The 19,055-nt window shown below is 42.8% G+C and overlaps 1 protein-coding gene across 6 annotated transcripts in view; it reads right to left on the reverse strand.

The window, feature by feature from the left end:
• Positions 1 to 19,055, reverse strand: part of ADAT1 (adenosine deaminase tRNA specific 1) — a 35,847-nt gene that overhangs the window by 11,868 nt on the left and 4,924 nt on the right. For 2 of the 6 annotated variants that reach the window (XM_053608074.1, XM_053608066.1), the window contains exons 7-11: positions 15,235 to 17,548; positions 12,874 to 13,019; positions 12,201 to 12,300; positions 5,518 to 5,604; positions 569 to 729 (exon numbers count right to left, since the gene is read on the reverse strand). In XM_053608074.1, the coding sequence (XP_053464049.1) occupies positions 597 to 729; positions 5,518 to 5,604; positions 12,201 to 12,300; positions 12,874 to 13,019; positions 15,235 to 15,830 (1,062 nt within the window). In that variant the 5' untranslated portion in view covers positions 15,831 to 17,548 and the 3' untranslated portion in view covers positions 569 to 596. Of the gene's footprint in view, positions 1 to 568; positions 730 to 5,517; positions 5,605 to 12,200; positions 12,301 to 12,873; positions 13,020 to 15,234; positions 17,549 to 19,055 lie in introns of those variants that run through there. The other 4 variants (XM_053608090.1, XM_053608083.1, XM_053608099.1 and 1 more) reach the window with 2 other exon arrangements.

Consider the following 19,055-nt stretch of genomic DNA (forward strand, 5'->3'; position numbering starts at 1 on the left):
GAAAGAGAGAATCTTTTCCTGATGGCTCTGAGAACAATTCTAGGATTGTCCAGGGCTGGCTCACAAGCTCATTCCTGGAGCCAGGAAATAAGATTAGCTTCAACCAAGTCTGATGGGTAGAGCAGAATCACCCAACAATGGAAAAAAGATGGCTCCCCAAGGGAAGCAAGGATGGGAATACAAGTATATGTTCACTATTCCAGTGAAGGTGTACAGCTTGCAGAGATTAAAAATCATTTCAGCTCAATAAATGTTTGCTGAATCAATGTAGGAACACATAAAACAGAGCAGCTGCAGAGTACTTTTAAAGCATCATGTTCCAATCTCTAATCTCATTATTTTAGAGAAGCAATAAAACACAACTGAAGTCAGACGCTAAGGTCATTAGTGAAACAGCACTTTAGCAGAAAGCTACTTCAATCAAGTATAGATCGCTCGGTGTCTAGATCCCATCTATATTACACGAAAGAGATGGAGTGCTGAGAAGGCTTTTCCACCCCCCCAGTTTAGCCTAAGACTTGTGTAGTCATTAAGAAAGAAGGCGGCTCAATACAAAGGATCCTGTTACCAGCAAACAATTTGAAAACTTTTCCTTTTCACTTAAACTGGTGATAATCTGGTGGGTTTCTGATCCACGATGCAAACGCCTGCTTGCGGAGAGCGCTCCACGCTTCCTGGTAAGCAGAGGCAGCTTCCTTGTATTCCCAGTAGGTAGTCAGCTTCTGCACCCTAATGCACATACACCAAACACACAAATTCTCAGTGGACAAACAGCACACCCCTGGGGCCAGCCAGATACCTGAGCAAGCAATCGGACACATTTACAATGAGAGACTTACGAACAGAAGGATTTTAGTATGTTTTTGTGAAACTTGATCATACAAATTGGGTCATTCTTTTTACACCCAACTAAAACAGAGTTGAGACACTGAGGTAAAAAACACTCAGGGCATATATATATTGCTCCAAGAATGTAATTGCTCTGCAAGCCTGGCTGCTGAAACTGCCTGCTGTAACCTGAAACCATTCTACCTAATAGCTGCTGAAATGAGCTGCTGCAACCTCACATTTACCCACTGCTGTCCCTTAGAATTCAGAGCTTGCTGATGAGCTTACTGAAGAACAACATATAACATTTCACTTCTTTAATAAAACCTCTAACCTTCTCCTTGTTCTTTGGACATACTGGAAACCACCTGTTCTGTGTGTATGCCCAAACTAAATTCTTGTATTCCACATAAAATACTAAATTTAGAAATATGTCTCTACATTTTCATTTTGACTTTGATATGTCCTAAAGCAGCTCCGTCTCCTTTGCAGGGAAGTCATTAGAAAGCAGCATGGATTAAAACAGGTAAGAATAAACAGAATGGGCTTGGCGCCTGTGGCTTAAGCGGCTAATGCACCAGCCACATACACCAGACTGGTGGGTTTGAATCCAGCCCTGGCCCGCCAGACAACAATGAAGGCTGCAACCAAAAAAATGGCCGGGTGTTGTGGCGGGTGCCTGTAGTCTCAGCTACTTGGGAGGTGGAGGCAAGAGAAGTTTGAGGTTGCTGTGAGCTATGATGCCATAGCACTCTACCCAGGGTGATAGCTTGAGGCTCTGTCTCAAAAAAAAAAAAAAAGAATAAACAGAATGCTGGTTTTGTATGGGCCTCCTGGAATCAGATAAAATAAGAATAGCTATCTACTTCTTTGGTTTAAAAGTTTTCTAAGGGCTTATAATTTCCACCAGAGGACGTAGCCATTAGGAACTTCTTGGCTGTTATTTGTCCTAACAAAGAACTTACCATCTTATCCATATGTTCCTGCTAAATATTGCCAGCCCCCTTTACAAATCCCTTTCATCTCTGACTACTGAAGAATGGCTGACATGCTGAGTGATATTAGTGATACTCATACCCAGTTAAAAGACTTTCTTTGACAAATACTCTTCTTTAACCAAACTTGAGTCAGGCTCCTGAAGCTACTCTTTGTACGTTCCAACCTTGGGTTGTCCTTGGCCCGCTTTATCCAGTTTTAGCAAGAATCCTGCTGAGTGACTTTAGCAAAAAAATCCCAGACCCTTGGTGTCTGATCACCTTCAATAATTGATCAAATTCCTTACCCCCTACCCTTGATCTCTTATCACCCTGGCCTTGCTGTTTTCTCTTAGCAATTTCCCACCCAATGACCTCACTCCTTGGCTATAAATCTCCACTTCTACCCATATTTGGAATTGAGCCCAGTTGCTTTCCCCTACCATAAAACCCCCCCTACGTAATCCCTCCTGAACAGTCTTCTTTACCATCTTTAACTAGTATCTGAATAATTTTTTTCTTTAACAGTGCTGAGGCCCATACATCTCAGCCATAGAATATTTTATCAAATAAAAATTGTAGCTTCCAGCAGTCGCACAGAGTGGTATGCAGCTGTAGTCTCAGCTATTCAGGAAGCTCATTTGAGCCCAGAAATTTGAGCGCAGCCTGGACAACACAGTAAGACTCTGTCTCTTAAAAATAAGTAGCTACTTGTTATTAAAACCCTACTATAAACTAGGCCCTAGGTCAAGTGGTTTATATTTCCCTTTACCTTCTCAGCTAACTCGTGGCATAGTTAATGTAACTATTTGCCTTTTATAGCTGAAAAAATTAAGACACATGTCTTACTGAATGAATGTTTTCCATTTCTACTTTGTTTTTGGTGGTAGGGGAGACAAAGTCTCACTCCATCACCCTGTGTAAAGTGCCAGGGTGTCGTCATAGCTCACCTCAAACTCTTAGGCTCAAGGGAGCCTCTTGCCTCAGCCTCCCGAGTAGTTGGGACTAGAGGCATCCTCCATGATGCCTGGCTAGTTTTTCTATTTTTAGTAAAGACAGTGTCTCACTCTTGCTCAGGCTGGTCTCTAAGTCCTGAATTCAGGCAATCCACCTGCCCTGGCCTCCCAGAGTGCTATAATTACAGACATGAGACTCTGAGCCCTGCCCAGTTTCTACTATTTTGTTCTTTGCCCAAATATGAGGAAATCCGAGTTGTTTCTTAGCTTACCTCAGATAGGAAAAAGATGCTTTTTATCATAAACATTGATTTCAGTTGATCAATTTCCTATAGCTTTTTCAGTTAAGGAACAGGACCCATACACATGACAATGTTAACCTTACCTGAGCCCATGTTCCTGGGAAACAGCTAGGTTCAGAAATCTCCTTCTTACCCTCTTCTGTGCTGGGAAATGGCTCAATGCAAAGAGCCACCCTTCCCTTTAGGGCTAAGACTCACGGATGCCTCCCCTGTTCATCTGTGTCAAGGCCACACAGACCCTCTGAATTCCCATTCTCTCTCTCTCACAATGATTAGCTGAACTGTTTGACCCACTGAGCAGTCGCCACAGAATATCTGCTAATGTGACCACACATTAGTTAAGCCTCTCTCCTTCCCCAAGACCTTGGGGCTTTGACCCCCCCACCCATCCCGAGCCAGCATCAGGATATGTAATAACCTCTTCTTAACCACCTCTCCTGAGAATCTGCTGACTGCAGGGAAAGGTGTTTCCTGCTCAACTGTCCTATCAGGCAAACTGTTCATCCAAGTCCTCCATTTCTGGTTCTTTCTGGCCTGTTTCTCTCTCAGTATAAAAGAGCATTCCTTTCTGCCTTCCCTTTGAAAGGCTTACAGATTGTGGGTGCAGTGTTCTCCTTGTTGCAATAGTCCCCTTTCTCTAACTGCAACAATCCCTTGAAATAAAATTTCTCCTTTCCTAAATCCATGTTTGCTTTTATTAGACACATAGAATATATAAAAACTCACCCAGTTACAGTTTGATTCAAACTGACCACAGATGACTGGAGGGCATCAATACTGACTTCACTATGCACGACAGTGATTAACAAGCAGCCAGCCTCTTCATATAGAATTTTCTAGCTACTCCTTAGTTCTCTCACTTGTTGTATAGTGAAGAATTTGCCTAGTTCTGTTACTATTGCCTGGCAGGGAGCCTCTAAACCCCTGGAATTTCCTAAGGGAGAGAAGTGTCTTTCTTTTTCATAGCAGACCCCTTTGATCACACCTGAGTTTATGCTGACTCATGGTGGGCCCTGAGATAGTCCCAGGATGATGCTAGACATGCCAGAATGACCATGTGATTGGAGGGTTGGGGCTTTAAGCCACCTAATTATCAGTCTTACCTCTTGGAAGAGAAAGGGGTTGGAGACTGAGTTCAATCACATGGCCTGGCCAATGATTCAATAAATCCTGCTATTGAGAAAGGGTACCCAAGAAGGGTGAGGTTTGGTAGAATAGATCTTCTCAAGGAGACCACAAGGATACACATGCAGGGTCCTCTCCATGGTGACTCAGCTCTTGGCAATTTGTAAACTTAACTTCCTGAAACTTGGAAATTTCCAAGTTCTGTGAAATTCTGTAGTTCTGTAGGGGCAGGAATAGCATCTCCTGCTTGATTCAAACTGGCCAATGAGAAGGATACCTGTGGGGTGGAACTTTTTGACTGTCAAAAAGGGAAAGACCAAGGCAGTCGGGGAGCGTGGCCATTTGGAATTCTTCTATGCCGTAAGTTCCCGGCTGGTGAATATAGCCCTTCCTCTTATAAACATGGTGTTTGGGTGCTCTTTCTCTCCGTTGGGCCTTGTCTTCCTGCAACATTTTGTCATGAAACTCCAATAAAAAATAAAAACTTTGGATGCTGACATTTGGGTGAGATTCTAGGCTGGTGATACCCCGAGATGTGCCAGGAGGGTGATGCATCCTGACATGGAAACTCTGCCTTTGGGGCCTTCCCATATCTCATCCTACGTGCTTTCTTTTTAGCAAACCTTGATCTGTATCCTTTATAATAAAACTTTAATTTCAACAATTGTGTTTTCTCAAGTTCTGAGCTATGTTCCAGTGAATTATCTAACATGAGGAGGTCGTAGAAACACCCTAATTTGGTCACAAGTACAGGCAGCTTGGGGACCTCCTAAACTTGTGGCTGGTGTCTGAAGTGAGGAAAGTTTGTGAAGACTGTGCCCACAACCTGTGAAATTTAACTCAACTCTAGGTAGTTAGTGTCAGAATTCCATTGCACCTACCCACTTGTTCCTGGAAGTGGCTTTATAGTTCTTTACACTCCTGTTTGTCTGAAGAGCAATTTAAATCATAGAGCTACAAGTTCAAAAGAAAGAGAGAAGACAGTAACATTCCTAGCAGGGTATACTGCTCTCCAAGCACTCACATTTCCATAATACTCTCCCTCTCCACCTGGGGGTGGAATCAAAGGAGAGCCTAGAATAAGCCAAGTCCCAATTCTGTCCTTAGTCTTCTGTAACTCTGTACTACCAAACAACTCCCAAACAACTCATTCTCTACATCTCTGATCACCACTGTTATCTGGAACAGGGCTAGGGGATAGAAGAGCTTGTGGTCAGTAAGTGCCCTCTGGCTTGCTGAACCACCATTCTGCCAAAGCTTCCTGCCATTCTTAGGCCAGAATCAAAGCAGAAGTCTTCCTAGATACAAAAAAACATGGGTCAAGAGCATCACCTGAGGGAGTCTGGCCACTTGTCCTCTGCAATACTTCTTAGCAGCTTCTGGAAAGATCTAAAGAGTTCCACTTTGCTGATTCGGGATCTGTTTGGAAAAAGAAGGCAAAGATAATTTATTAAGTACCTACTGTGTACCAGGACCCTATCAAAGAAACCAGGCTTCACACAGTGTTTTAGGGCTGAATGCGCCAGAGCCCCCATTTTCACCTGTACTTGACAAAGAGAACATCTAGACCTGGATATCTGCTCAGGATGAGTTACCAAAATGAATCCCATTAAGAAAAGTCATCAGAGTAAAGTAAAGCAAGCAGACGGCCCTCAGAATGGGAGAAGATGTTTGCATTATGTCTCCGACAAAGGTTTAATTACCGGAATCCAGAAAACTCAAACATATTAGCAAGAAAAGAACAAATGATCCCATCGCAGGCTGGGCAAGGGACTTGAAGAGAAACTTCTCTGAAGAAGACAGGCACACGGCCTACAGACATACAAAAAAAATGCTCATCATCCTTAATCATCAGAGAATTGCAAATCGAAACCATTTTGAGATATCATCTAACCCCAGTAAGATTAGCCCCCATCACAAAATCCCAAACCCAGAGATGCTGGCATGGATGTGGAGAAAAGGGAACACTTCTGCACTGCTGGTGGGAATGCATACTAAAACGCTCCTTTTGGAAAGATGTTTGGAGATCATTTAGTGATCTAAAAATAGACCTGCCATTCAATCCTGTAATTTCTCTACTAGGTATATATCCAGAAGATCAAAAATCACTTTGTAACAGAGATATTTGCACCACAATGTTTATTGCAGCCCAATTCATAATTGCTAACTCACGGAAGAAGCCCAAGTGCCCATCAACCCATGAATAGATTAATAAATTGTGGTATGTGTACATGGTGGAATATTATACAGCAGCCTTAAAAAGGATGGAGACTTGACCTCTTTCATGTTTACATGGATGGAGCTGGAACATATTCTTCTTAGGTAAGTATCTCAAGAATGGAAGAAAAAGTATTCAATGTACTTAGCCCTACTATGAAAATAATTTATAGCTTTCATATGAAAGCTATAACCCAACTATAGCTCAAGAAGAAGAGGAAAGAGGAAAGGGAGGGGAGAGAGGAGGATGGGTAGACAGAGGGCAATTGGTGGGACCAGGCCTATGGTGCATTTTACAAGGGTACATGTTAAATTTACTAAGTATAGAATATAAATGTCTTAACACAATTAAAAAAAAAAAAGAAACGTCATCAACAGTGGAATCATTATAGAGACAAGCTCAAATTGGTGAACCGAAGTGCAATTAGTAAATTTTGCCCCAGGATATCTATAAGACACTTCTGGCTACCTGCTTTTCAACAGAGCCGGCCCCCATGGATAATACTGTTCTCAAGAAATAGAAAGCTTTGTTTCAGAGACTTGAGGGCTGTTCCCTTTGTAAACTGTAGTTAAGTAAAGTCCACAGACTCTCCAGACTCCCTCTGTGGGTATGATGGGCCTTTAGAGGCCAAGCTTTTGCTCCTAAAAACAAACTTCTGAATGGAGGCCATGGTTTGGAATACTTAAGGAAGTGAGTATTGATTCTTTATCAGCCCACATAGGCCTTCTTGGTTTCTGTTCATCCATGCCAGTGTGGCCTTGATTGTATGGGCTACCTTCCTTTCCCTCTTGCATACAATTCACAAGATACTATCCGGAAATGGGAAAATGTTGTATGTGCCAACAATGTGCAGTCTCATCTTTACATACCATACACTGGATTGTCTTAGCAAATCGTATACTCAGCTTGGACACAGTGGCCGTAACTAGTATATGTGAAATAGGGAATTGTACTGTCTGCCCAAAGCTCCCTTACCTGCTGAGTGAGACCCAGCCTGCTTCAGGAATGGCTGCTTAAAGCGGAAGCTTGAGCCCTCACTCACTGCTCTCCCTAAGACTTAACTGTGGTGGAGTGGCTGGGGGCATTCAGGAATATAAAGCTGCTTTAATATGACAACAAAGCAAAAACAGAATGTTCATGAACAGATTAAAAAATAATATAATTATGAGAAAATACATACATAAAAAGTATTTGATAGAATTCTACATCTTTTGTGTAAGTAAAAACCGTTTAGCTGGGCCTGGCCTGGTGGCTCACGCCTGTAATCCTAGTACTTGGGAGGCTGAGGTGGATGGACTCTCTGAGCTCACAGGTTTGAGACCAGCCTGAGCCAGAGTGACACCCCCATCTCTAAAAACAGCCAGGCATTGTGGCGGGCACCCATAGTTCCAGCTACTCAGGAGGCTGAGGGAAGAGAATCGCTTGAACCCAAGAGTTTGAGGTTGCTGTCAGCTATGACACCATAGCACTCTACAGAGGGCGACAAAGTGAGACTCTACCTCTAAAAATGAAACAAAACAAAACAAAAAACCCTTTTAGCAAACTAGGATTAGGAAAGATAGTACTTCAATTCATAAACGGGCTCTATAAAGAACTACAACAAATGTACGTCCTTAAAATCTGGAATGGGACTAGGGTACCTGTCATCATTACTTTCATTCAACATCATACAGAAGGTTTGGTCAGTAAGACAAGAAAATAGAAAGAGTAAGAATTGAAAAACAGAAATCAGGGCGGCGCCTGTGGCTCAGTGAGTAGGGCGCCGGCCCCATATGCCGAGGGTGGCGGGTTCAAACCCAGCCCCGGCCAAACTGCAACAAAAAAATAGCCGGGCGTTGTGGCGGGTGCCTGTAGTCCCAGCTGCTCAGGAGGCTGAGGCAAGAGAATCGCGTAAGCCCAAGAGTTAGAGGTTGCTGTGAGCCGTGTGACGCCAAGACACTCTACCCGAGGGCGGTACAGTGAGACTCTGTCTCTACAAAAAAAAAAAAAAAAAAGAAAAACAGAAATCAAGTCATTATTTGCAGATTGGGGGACTGCTAGCTCTAGTCAGCACAGTCAGACAGAACAGGACTTGTGCTGTGTGGGTGCACTGACATGTGGATTTTCTTCTACTTCTGTCACCTTTGAGATGGCAAGACCAACCTTTCCTCCCCCACCCCAGCCAATCAGTGTGAAGATAACGAGCATCACCCTTATGATGATTCACTTCCACCTAATAAATAGTAATTACATTTTCTCTTCCTTGTAATTTTCTTAGTAATATTTTCTTTTCTCCAGCTTACTTTACTGTAAGAATACAAATTGAGTACATGTTACATATAAAATGTGTTAATCAACTATTTATGTGTATTATTGGTAAGGCTTATGGTTAACAGTGGGCTACTTGAAGTTAAGTTTTGGGGGAGCCAGAAGTCACATGCAAATTTTTGACTGAACTTGTCCTTAGTCACCCAAATAATTGGAATAGAGCTGGTTAGAACACGAGGCACTCCCAGTTACACAGATAACACTGACATAGCTCGACAGCAGCAGTAGAGGATTCTGGAGAAAAGATGATCCTTTTAAACCATCTTTAAAAAAGATCATCATTTTAAACCATCTTTAAAAAAGATGATCATTTTAAACCTTTCGACAAAAGAGGGTATGGACTCAGAGCAAAGAAAAGCATTTCACTTCTGAGCAGTGCAGCAAACAGAAGCCATGTCCGCTGGATGGGGCCACTATAAGGAGCTGCAAAGTTGCAACTGAGAACATACAGCTCAGAAGGAAACAGTCTCTGTCCCTCATGACCTGCTCTGCTCACAAACCTTCATCTGTGGCTGAGAGCTGGGTTTTCCGAGAAGTGCAAAAGGTGACCTGAAACCAGGAAGGCCTTTGGGGAAAAACTGGACCAAAAATCTCTATCCCAAACAATTTTGCAAATATTACTCAATTCAAAAGACCAGGCTGTCATGGGACAGGCAGGGTCTACGGTCTAGGCCATTTGAACCCTGGCAATTATTGGCTGTGAACAAAAAAAACTTAAAAAAATTTCTAAGATTGGAGCAGCGCCTGTGGCTCAGTGGGTAGGGTGCCGGCCCCATATACCAAGGGTGGTGGGTTCAAACTGGCACCAGGCAAACTGCAACAAAAAGAAATCTATCTGTGAACTTTTATTACAAATTCAACTTTTTACAAGGGCATAATGAAGAAACTGAAAGACAACTTAGAGTAAAAAGCTGTAAACAATAGGAGTGCAACAGCAGTTACACTGGTAGCGGTTCAATCCAGACTGAGATGGAGAGGCCATTCTCTCCTGCTCCTGGGCTATTCCAGACCAGTGGAAAAAGCAGTGATGAGATTGGCTAAACATAGAAAGAGACACACGCATAAGACAGATGAATGAATCTCCTGGGATAAAACCCGAGTCTCAAGTATAGCAGCTCATAAGCCCTGTACTTCAGCAAAAGATAACCTGAAGGCACAAAGTCCTGTTTTCAGTTGCCCTTTTGCCAGTCCAATCACTGAAGTTTCATAAATGATTCTTGAGTTCTGACCCTGACCTAATAAACCAGAATTCCTAGTGGTGAAACCCAAGAAAGTATTATTTTTAAAATCTCCCCAGAGGAAACAACAGTCGTTCTAAAAAATGGTACTAGGACAACTGTATACCCTATTCAAAAGCTGGACTCCTTCCTCATACCACATTAAAAAAAATAACTCAAAATGGATCAAAATCCTAAACATAAGAGCTAAAACTATAAAACTATCAGAAGAAGGGCAGCGCCTATGGCTCAGTGAGTAGAGAGCTGGCCCCATATACCAAGGGTAGCAGGTTTGAACCCGGACCCAGCCAAACTGCAACAAAAAAATAGCTGGGCGTTGTGGCGGGCACCATAGTCCCAGCTACTCGGGAGGCTGAGGCAAGAGAATCGCCTAAGCCCAAGAACTGGAGGTTGCTGTAAGCTGTGACGCGACAGCACTCTAAGGGCGACAAAGTGAGACTCTGTCTCTAAAAAAAAAAAATCAGAAGAAAATACAGAGTAAACCTTTGTAACCTTGGATTCAGGCAAAGTTTTCTTAGATAATGACACTAAAATACAACCAACCAAAGGGAAAAAATACAAAAATTTGACTTCATCAAAATTTAAAACTTTCATGCTTTACAAGACAGAATCAGGCTCAGTGCCTGTGGCTCAAGCAGCTAAGGCGCCAGCCACATACACCAGAGCTAGCAGATTTGAATCCAGCCCGGGCTGCCAAACAACAATGATGATGCAACCAAAAAATAGCTGGACGTTGTGGCTGGCGCCTGTAGTCCCAGCTACCTGGGAGGCGGAGGCAGGAGAATCACTTGAGCCTAGGAGTTTGAGGTTGCTGTGAGCTGTGATGCCATGGCACTCTACCCAGGGTGACAGCTTGAGGTCTGTCTCAAAAATAAATAAATAAATAAATAAATACAAGACATGATCAAAAGGTGAAATGACAACCCATAGAACTGGACAAAATATCTGCAAATCGTATCTGATAAAGGACTAGGTAGGCAGAATATATAAAGGAATTCTGCAACTCAACAATAAAAAGACAAGTATACCAATTAACAAAATGGGCATGGGATTTGAATAGGTATTTCTCCAAAGCAGATATAGATAAATGGTTAATAAGTACATAAAAAAAGATGCTCAAACACCATTAGTTATTAGGGAAACAAATCAAAAGATTTGATTTGATTTGATTTTGCAAATCAAAATCACGAGATACTACTTCCCATCCATGAGAAAGAGTACAAATAAGAAAATAACAAGTGTTTAAAGAATGCAGGGTAATTGGAACTCCCATACATTGTTGGTGGAATATAAAAGGGCACAATTGCTAAGGAAAACAGTTTACCAGTTCCTCAAAAAGTTAGGCATATGGTTACCATATGACTAGCAATTGTACCCCTAGGTATACCCAAGGAAATGGAACACATATCTCCTCCCAAAAACCTGTACATGAGTGTTCATAATAGCACTGTTCGTTAACAGTCAAAAAGTGAAACAAATGAATGTCCCTTCATGAACTATATAGTTTGGACGTTTGTCCCCTCCAAATCTCATGCTGAAATCTGATGTCCAATGCTGGAGGTGGGCAGTGTTTGGATCTAGGCAGCAGATCCCTCAAGAAAGCTTTGGTGCTCTTCTGGAGGTAATGAGTTCTCACTCTATTAGTTTACACAAGAGCTGGTTGTTCAAAAGAGCCTGGCACCTCCTCCTCTCTTGCTCCCTCTTGTCATGTGACACGCCTTGCTCTGTCTTCACCTTCCGCCTTGAGAAAAAGCTTCCTAAAGCCCTCAGAAGCAGATGCTGGTGCCATGTTCTTGTACAGTCTATAGAATCATGAACCAAATAAACCTCTCTTCTTTATAAATTATCCAGTTCCAGGTATTCCTTTATAGCAACACAAAATGGATTAAGACTACAAATGAATGGATAAACATAAAGTGGTATATCCATACAAGGGGATATAATTCATGCCATGAAAGTATTACCACATGCTACATCATAGATGTAGCTCCAAAATACTATGCTAAGTGAAAGAAGCTAGATACGAAAGGTCACATATTACATGATTCCAATTACATGAACTATTAGAATAGACAAATCCATGGATAAAGCAAATTAAGTAAATTAGAGGTTTCTAGGAGCTGAAGCGAGAAGGAGGAGTCGCAGTGACTGCTAATGATACCTGATTTTCTTTTGGGGGTGATAAAAATGTTCTGGAATTAGTGGTAGGGTGTGAGTTCACAGCTACCATTTCCCCCTGCCCCATGCTGTACCTTGCCTGAAGGCTTCCAATTCCTTTCTTTGTTGTCCCCTGGGGAAAGCCATTAGCAGTAACATCTAGTGGCTGCTCAGGGACTGCACTCCAGCTGATGGCTATGAAAAGAAAAGATTCTAGGGTTAACACTCCAGTTTCTCAGGAGTACCAAACTATTTTATTATTTATTTATTTATTTATTTATTTTGAGGCAGAGTCTCCCTCTGTCGCCCTTGGTAGAGTGCCATGGTGTCACAGCTCACAGCAACCCCCAACTCCTGGGCTTAGGTGATTCTCTTGCCTCAGCCTCCCCAGTAACTGTACGACTACAGGTGCCAGCCACAATGCCCAGCTATTTTTTTTTCTTTTTAGAGACAGAGTCTCACACGTGCTCATGGTCTCGAACCTGTGAGCTAAGGCAATCCACCCGCCTCGGCCTCCCAGAGTTCTAGGATTATAGGCGTGAGCCACTGTGCCCGGCCAATGATATCCTTCTGATCTGAAGATAAAGAAACTGAGGCCAAGAGAGGATAAGTAGCTTGCCAAAGGTCACAGAGAGCATAAACCTGACCCAGTATGGTTATCTCCAAAGCCCACCCTATTGACCTAGGCTGGGACGGTGCAGACCCTCCCAGGCCACTCTCAGTCATGGGAGATGTTACTCCAGGGCAAGGCCAACCTGGATCTCTTACCTGCCCCACAAGGAACAAGTCGGCCTGAGCTGTCAGCCCTTTTTGCCTGCACTGCGCAACGGCTGTGTTCAAATGGTAAATCTGACTGCTGTATTTTTAGTTCTTGAACTCCAAAGCCTTTGGGTAAAGTTGATACATTCTGACACCTAAATATGAGGGAAAATTCATTCAGTTTAGGCACATGCCCGGAGAAAAACAGTATTTAGGACTGTGAACACCATTACTCCTGAGCCTCAGTGGGATTCAAAGACCTTAAGAAGCGAGTGGGTTGGTTTATTTATTAGGGTAAGGGACAAGAGAATGTGTTAGAATACACACTACGATGGCTATCACTTAATCTTCATCAAAGAACCTTATGGCTAGAGGAAGATCCTTCCCCATCACAATGAAGAGATAACTAAGCATCAAAATGACACCCTTTCATGATGGCAGTAACACCAAATTCCATTCCTGATACAGGTTCTGAGAAACCTGTAAGCAAGCAACCTGCAAGCTTGGAAATGTGATCTTGACAGAATGCCCAATGTTTCTGTTTAAACAGAACCATTAATGTGTTGGCACCTGTTTCCTAAGGCATCCTTCAAATACACCAACACCCCAAATTAACCTATTAATATAAAAGCATCCTTCCTTTTTTTTTTTTTTTTTAAAGCTTCCTTTCTTTCTCTTGTCTTCTGCACAAACCAGCTGCCAGTATGATGATTCCATTCTCGAACTGAGAAGAGAACAACTCCAAGTCCCAGATTAGAGAAAACATTCTGGGACTAGTACCTAGGGTTGCCTTTTCTTTTATTTCTTTTATTTTTTTTAAAGTATTTACAGGGATATAGTTCACATACCATAGAATTCATCCATTTAAAGTATGTAATTCAATGGTTTTTAGTATATTCACAGAATTGTACAACCATCACCACAATGTATTTCAGAACATTTTCATTACCCCCAAAAGAAACCTTACACCTCTTAGCAGTCCATCTTTATCCCCTTCTCCAGCCCCTGCGAATCACTAAGCTACTACTGTCTTCATGGATTTCCCTTTTCTGGATATTTCACATAAATGAAATCTTACATTGTGTAGCTTCTTCACTTACCATGATGTTTTCAAGGTTTATTCATGTGGTAGCATGTATCAGTACTCAGCAATCCAGTCCTTTCTCTGGCAGAGTCATATTCCATTATATGCTCATACTACATTTTGTTTATCATCCACTTACCCACTATTGGACATTTGTCTCACTCTTTGGATATCATGAATAACGCTGCTATGAACATTTGTGTACAAGTTTTTGTGTGGATGCATGTTTTCATTTCTCTTGGATGTATACCAAGGAGTAGAATTCTGGGTCATACCCTAGGGCTGCCCATGTGACATGGGCCCGTGATGTTTCCTCTGGCCATGGCTCTGCCATGCTATCATTTACTATAGCAGTAGTCAGGTTTGGCTGCCTCCGTTAAAGAGACCACCTGAGTGATCATCCTTTGTTTTTTATCTTTTTAAAACTTAAAACTAATATTTAGGGGCTTAAAAAATTTATCTTTGTTTTTTTTTTTTGTAGAGACAGTCTCACTTTATGGCCCTCAGTAGAGTGCCATGGCCTCACACAGCTCACAGCAACCTCCAACTCCTGGGCTTAAGCGATTCTCTTGCCTCAGCCTCCCAAGTAGCTGGGACTACAGGTGCCCGCCACAACACCTGGCTATTTTTTGGTTGTAGTTTGGCCGGGGTCAGGTTTGAACCTGCCACCCTCAGTATATGGGGCCGGCGCCTTACCGACTGAGCCACAGGCGCCGCCCTGAGGCTTAAAAAATTTATAATAGCAATATATGTACACTGTAGAAAAATTAGAAAATACAGTAATAACAAAGAAGAAAAAACCACCCATAATACAACTCAAATACCTTGGTGTACATACTCTTACAATTTTTCCTAAGTGTAATTAAGACCAAAATGAGCTAATTTTATCTTTAAACTGCTCTTAACCGTAACGAACATGTTTCCATATTAAATATTCATCTATCTATCTATCTATATATTGTTTGGAGACAGAATCTCACTCTGTTGCCCTGGGTAGAGTGCTGTGGTGTCATAGCTCATAGCAATCTCAAACTCTTGGGCTCAAGAGATCCTCTTGCCTCAGTTTTTCTATGTTTAGTAGAGATGGGGTTACGCTTTTGCTTAGGCTAGTCTCAATCTCATGAGCTAAAGCAATCCACCTACTTCAGCCTCCCCGAGTGTTAGGATTATAGGCGAGAGCCACCGTGCCTGGCCAGGTATAGAGATTTTTAAGGCTCACTGGACATACTCTCAAACTGCCTGTGGGAATGATCGTTCCAATTGAACTCTCTCTCCTACCCTCTCACCTCTCCATCAGTGCTCTCTGCATGGCTTCCTGGCTGTATGGACACTTCCCAATGACTACAGCTGTCAGATAGATGGGCTCTTCCAGGAAGTGCATCAACAGTGCCCCTTGGCATCCAAGGACATTCCATCGGGCTAGCTTGTCACTGCAGGACATGGAGTGAGTCCTGTCTCCCCGACCTGGCTTCAATCGGAGCAGCCCCACCTGGTGATATGCAGCACCAGGCTTCCCTGAGTCTCCAGCTTCTCCAGGCACACACTTGGCTCCAGTTCTGTGAACGTCCACTGCTTTGGCACCATTGATGGCTATTGTGGTGAGAGAGGCCAGTCCCTCTACAGTGAGGTTCAAGCTGCTAACACCTGGTAGGATTTGACCACTTTCCTGCTTGTCAAAACTCTGATGGTGAGCTGCACCGTTGGCAACCTCCCTGGTAGGAGTTCCAAGCTCAAGCCTCATCTTTTTGGTTATAGGACTGTCAGGGTCTTCGTAATTCTTGTTATTTTCAGGAGTTTCCAAGTTACCACTGGCTTCTACTGATGGGTTGATGGCCCAATCTCTGCTGACAATACAGCAAGGCTGATCTTCAAACTCAAGCATTGGAATGATGGAGGCATCCCCACCTGCAGGAGAAGGGACCCCTTAAACAAGTGGCTCTCAAAGTGCGGTTTCTGGGCCAGCCACAGTGGCATCTCTTGGGAACTCCTTAGAAATGCAAACTCTTGGGACCCACGGTAGACCTGCTGCATCAGAGACTCTGGAGGTAGAGCCAGCAGTGTGTGTTTTAAGAAGCTCTCCAGGTGATTGTGATGTAAGCTCAAGTTTGAGAACTACTGCCTTAAACAAAGATCAAACTGACTGTAGATGAGTTAAGATCACAGGTCCAAATATCCCTAATAAGAATCCTCTGAAGCTCTTGTTGAAGACTCCTTCCCAGACCCAGTGAGCTGGTATTAATGGAGAAGGGTCTAGAAAACTAAATATTTTAACAAAGATGCCAGGTAATTCTTATCACTAGCAAGTTTTGGAAATACTGGTTTAGATGAGGGTTTCTCGACCACTGCACTGACATTTTAGACCAGATAATTCTTTGCTGCGGGGGACCATATGTGTAGGACATTTAGCAGCAACCCTGGTCTCTACCTACTAGATGCCAATAGCACCTCCTACTCTGACAATTAAAATGTTTCCAAATGTTGTTTACTTCCCAGGGGAGTAAAATTTGACAACATTTGGAGACATTTCACTCCCCAGGGGTGTAGAACTGTCCCTAGTTGAGAATCACTGTTTTAGCATAAACAAGAATTATCAAGTGCATTTTGTGGAATGGTTTTCCATAAGAAGCCTTGGGAAACAAAGACAGGTGGTTTATTTCATAGTTAAATAAATTTGTCAAACATTGCTTAAAATATCCCCATCTTGAAGATTTTATGATGCATAAGACTCTGCAGTAAATTACACACCAGGTCTAAACCAGTGTTTCCCTGTGCTAGTTTACAGATTTCTGATCTATTTCTGTGTTTATAAGAAACCAAAAAAAACCAGAGGTCACTAAAAAGCACAGTTCTCCCTTGAGAGCTAGTTCTTCAACCACTAACCTAATGTATGTTGCTTTTCTGAAGTGTGTAAATAATACATCTGTAATCCTTATAACCTAGGGAAAGGGAACAGATGCAGAAGTGGGAATGATGCCAGAGAGGCTGGCTGGCTGACTTTCAGAGACCTTGACTTTGGAGACAAAGGTGACAGTGACTTAAAGAGAATTCACCAGGATCCACCTTCCATTCTGCCAGCTTGGAAATATGATCTTGACAGAATGCCCAAACTTGAGAGGCTGACTCATGCTAATAACTCACAAGTAAGAGTATGAAGTAGCTAACCCAGGCATCAAGTTATTAATAATGAGAAGTAAAAGCCAAGGGGACCAGGGAGTCACGTTCTTTAGGTAGTGTTCTTTCTTTCTGCAGACAAACCACAGGACATGTCATGTTTTACAAGATCACCAAAATTTCAAGATGAACAGAGGGTTGCCAACTTTTTATTCCATAAAGTAAAATCTTCAAAAATCCAAATTACCGGGGCGGCGCCTGTGGCTCAGTGAGCAGGGCGCCAGGCCCATATACCGAGGGTGGCGGGTTCAAACCCAGCCCCAGCCAAACTGCAACAAAAAAATAGCCGGGCATTGTGGCGGGCGCCTGTAGTCCCAGCTACTCGGGGGGCTGAGGCAGGAGAATCGCCTAAACCCAGGACTTGGAGGTTGCTGTGAGCTGTGTGACGCCATGGCACTCTACCGAGGGCAATAAAGTGAAACTCTGTCTCTACAAAAGAAAAAAATCCAAATTACCATCATTAAAAAAATTAAAAATCAACAGGTACAATACTGATACATGACGTGCTCCCTGAGTGTAGGCCACAGCTACAACTCTGACTTTAACCTTTCATGTTTAAATTATACATATAACCTAATGGTTTTTAACCCTCACATTCATCTGAAATTAAAAAAAAATCTAACCTTTACTGTGAAAGAAATTACTTTTGAAAAACTCATTACAGTCTTGATTTTCCTTTTGTTTTTGAGTCAGAGTCGTCTCAAGCTGTCATCCTGGGGTAGAGTGCTGTAGCATCATAGCTCACAGTGACCTCCAATTCTTGGGCTCAAGTGATCCTCTTGCCTCAGTTTTTCTATTTTTTTAGTAGAAACTGGGTCTTGCTTTTTGCTCAAGCTGGTTTTGAACTCATGAGCTCAAGCAATCCAACTGCCTCCACCTCCCAGAGTGCTGGGATTACAGGTGTGAGCCACCATGTTGATTTTTCTCCTTTGTGGACTCTTCTCATAGACTGGCGCCCACCTGTGGACCACTGATTTATGGAGACTGACTAGGTGTATCAGGTTATGTAACGATCCCTGGATGCACCTGTCTCCACAATAAGGCAGTGCCTGCCACTGGGATTGCCTGGGCCCTACCTACTCAAAGTGTGGTCCACAGACCAGCACCTGTGGCATGCCCTGGCAGTCAGTTAGAAATGCAGAACCTCAGGCCCCACTCCAGACCTAGTGAATCTGAATCTGCATTTTAACAAGCTCCTTAGGTGATTCATGTGCACATTACAGTCTAAGAGCACTAATTAGGAACCATCCCTGGCCCTTGGACCAGGGTACTACCGCTAAGAATACAGCATGGAAGAGCTCTGACAGACATGACCTTTGTCATTTTTCTGGTCTTCAACTTTTTTTTTTTTTGAGACAGAGTCTCACTGTGTGCTCTGGGTAGAGTGCTGTGGTGTCATAACTCATAGCAACCTCAAACTGGGGCTTGAGTGATCCTTTTGCCTCAGCCTCCCAAGTAGCTGGGACTACAGGCACCCACCACAATACCCAGCTAGCTTTTCTATTTTTGGTAGAAATGAGGTCTCACTCTTTCTTGCTCAGGCTAGTCTCGAACTCCTAAGTTCAAGCAATCTGCCCACGTCAGCTTCCCAGAGTGCTGGGATTACAGGTGTGAGCCACTGCTCCTGGCCTGGTCTTCAACGCTTAACTAAATCTTTTCCTATATTCACTCTTTCTTAACCTGTGTCAATATTTTCAATGTGATTAAAATCAAATCCTGACAGCTATTTCTTTATAGTGATTACCTATCTCTTTCCTAACACTGCATATGTTAAAGTTTAATAATCATAGGAAAATCTGATATCCTCATTTCAAAGGATATGCCATTTGTGTTGTCTCGCCTGTGGCTCAGTGAGTAGGGCGCCAGCCCCATATGCCGAGGGGGACGGGTTCAAACCCAGCCCAGGCCAAACTGCAACAAAAAAATAGCCGGGCGT

Source organism: Nycticebus coucang, chromosome 2, assembly GCF_027406575.1.
Source record: "Nycticebus coucang isolate mNycCou1 chromosome 2, mNycCou1.pri, whole genome shotgun sequence".
In the NCBI taxonomy this organism is placed as follows: Eukaryota; Metazoa; Chordata; class Mammalia; order Primates; family Lorisidae; genus Nycticebus; species Nycticebus coucang.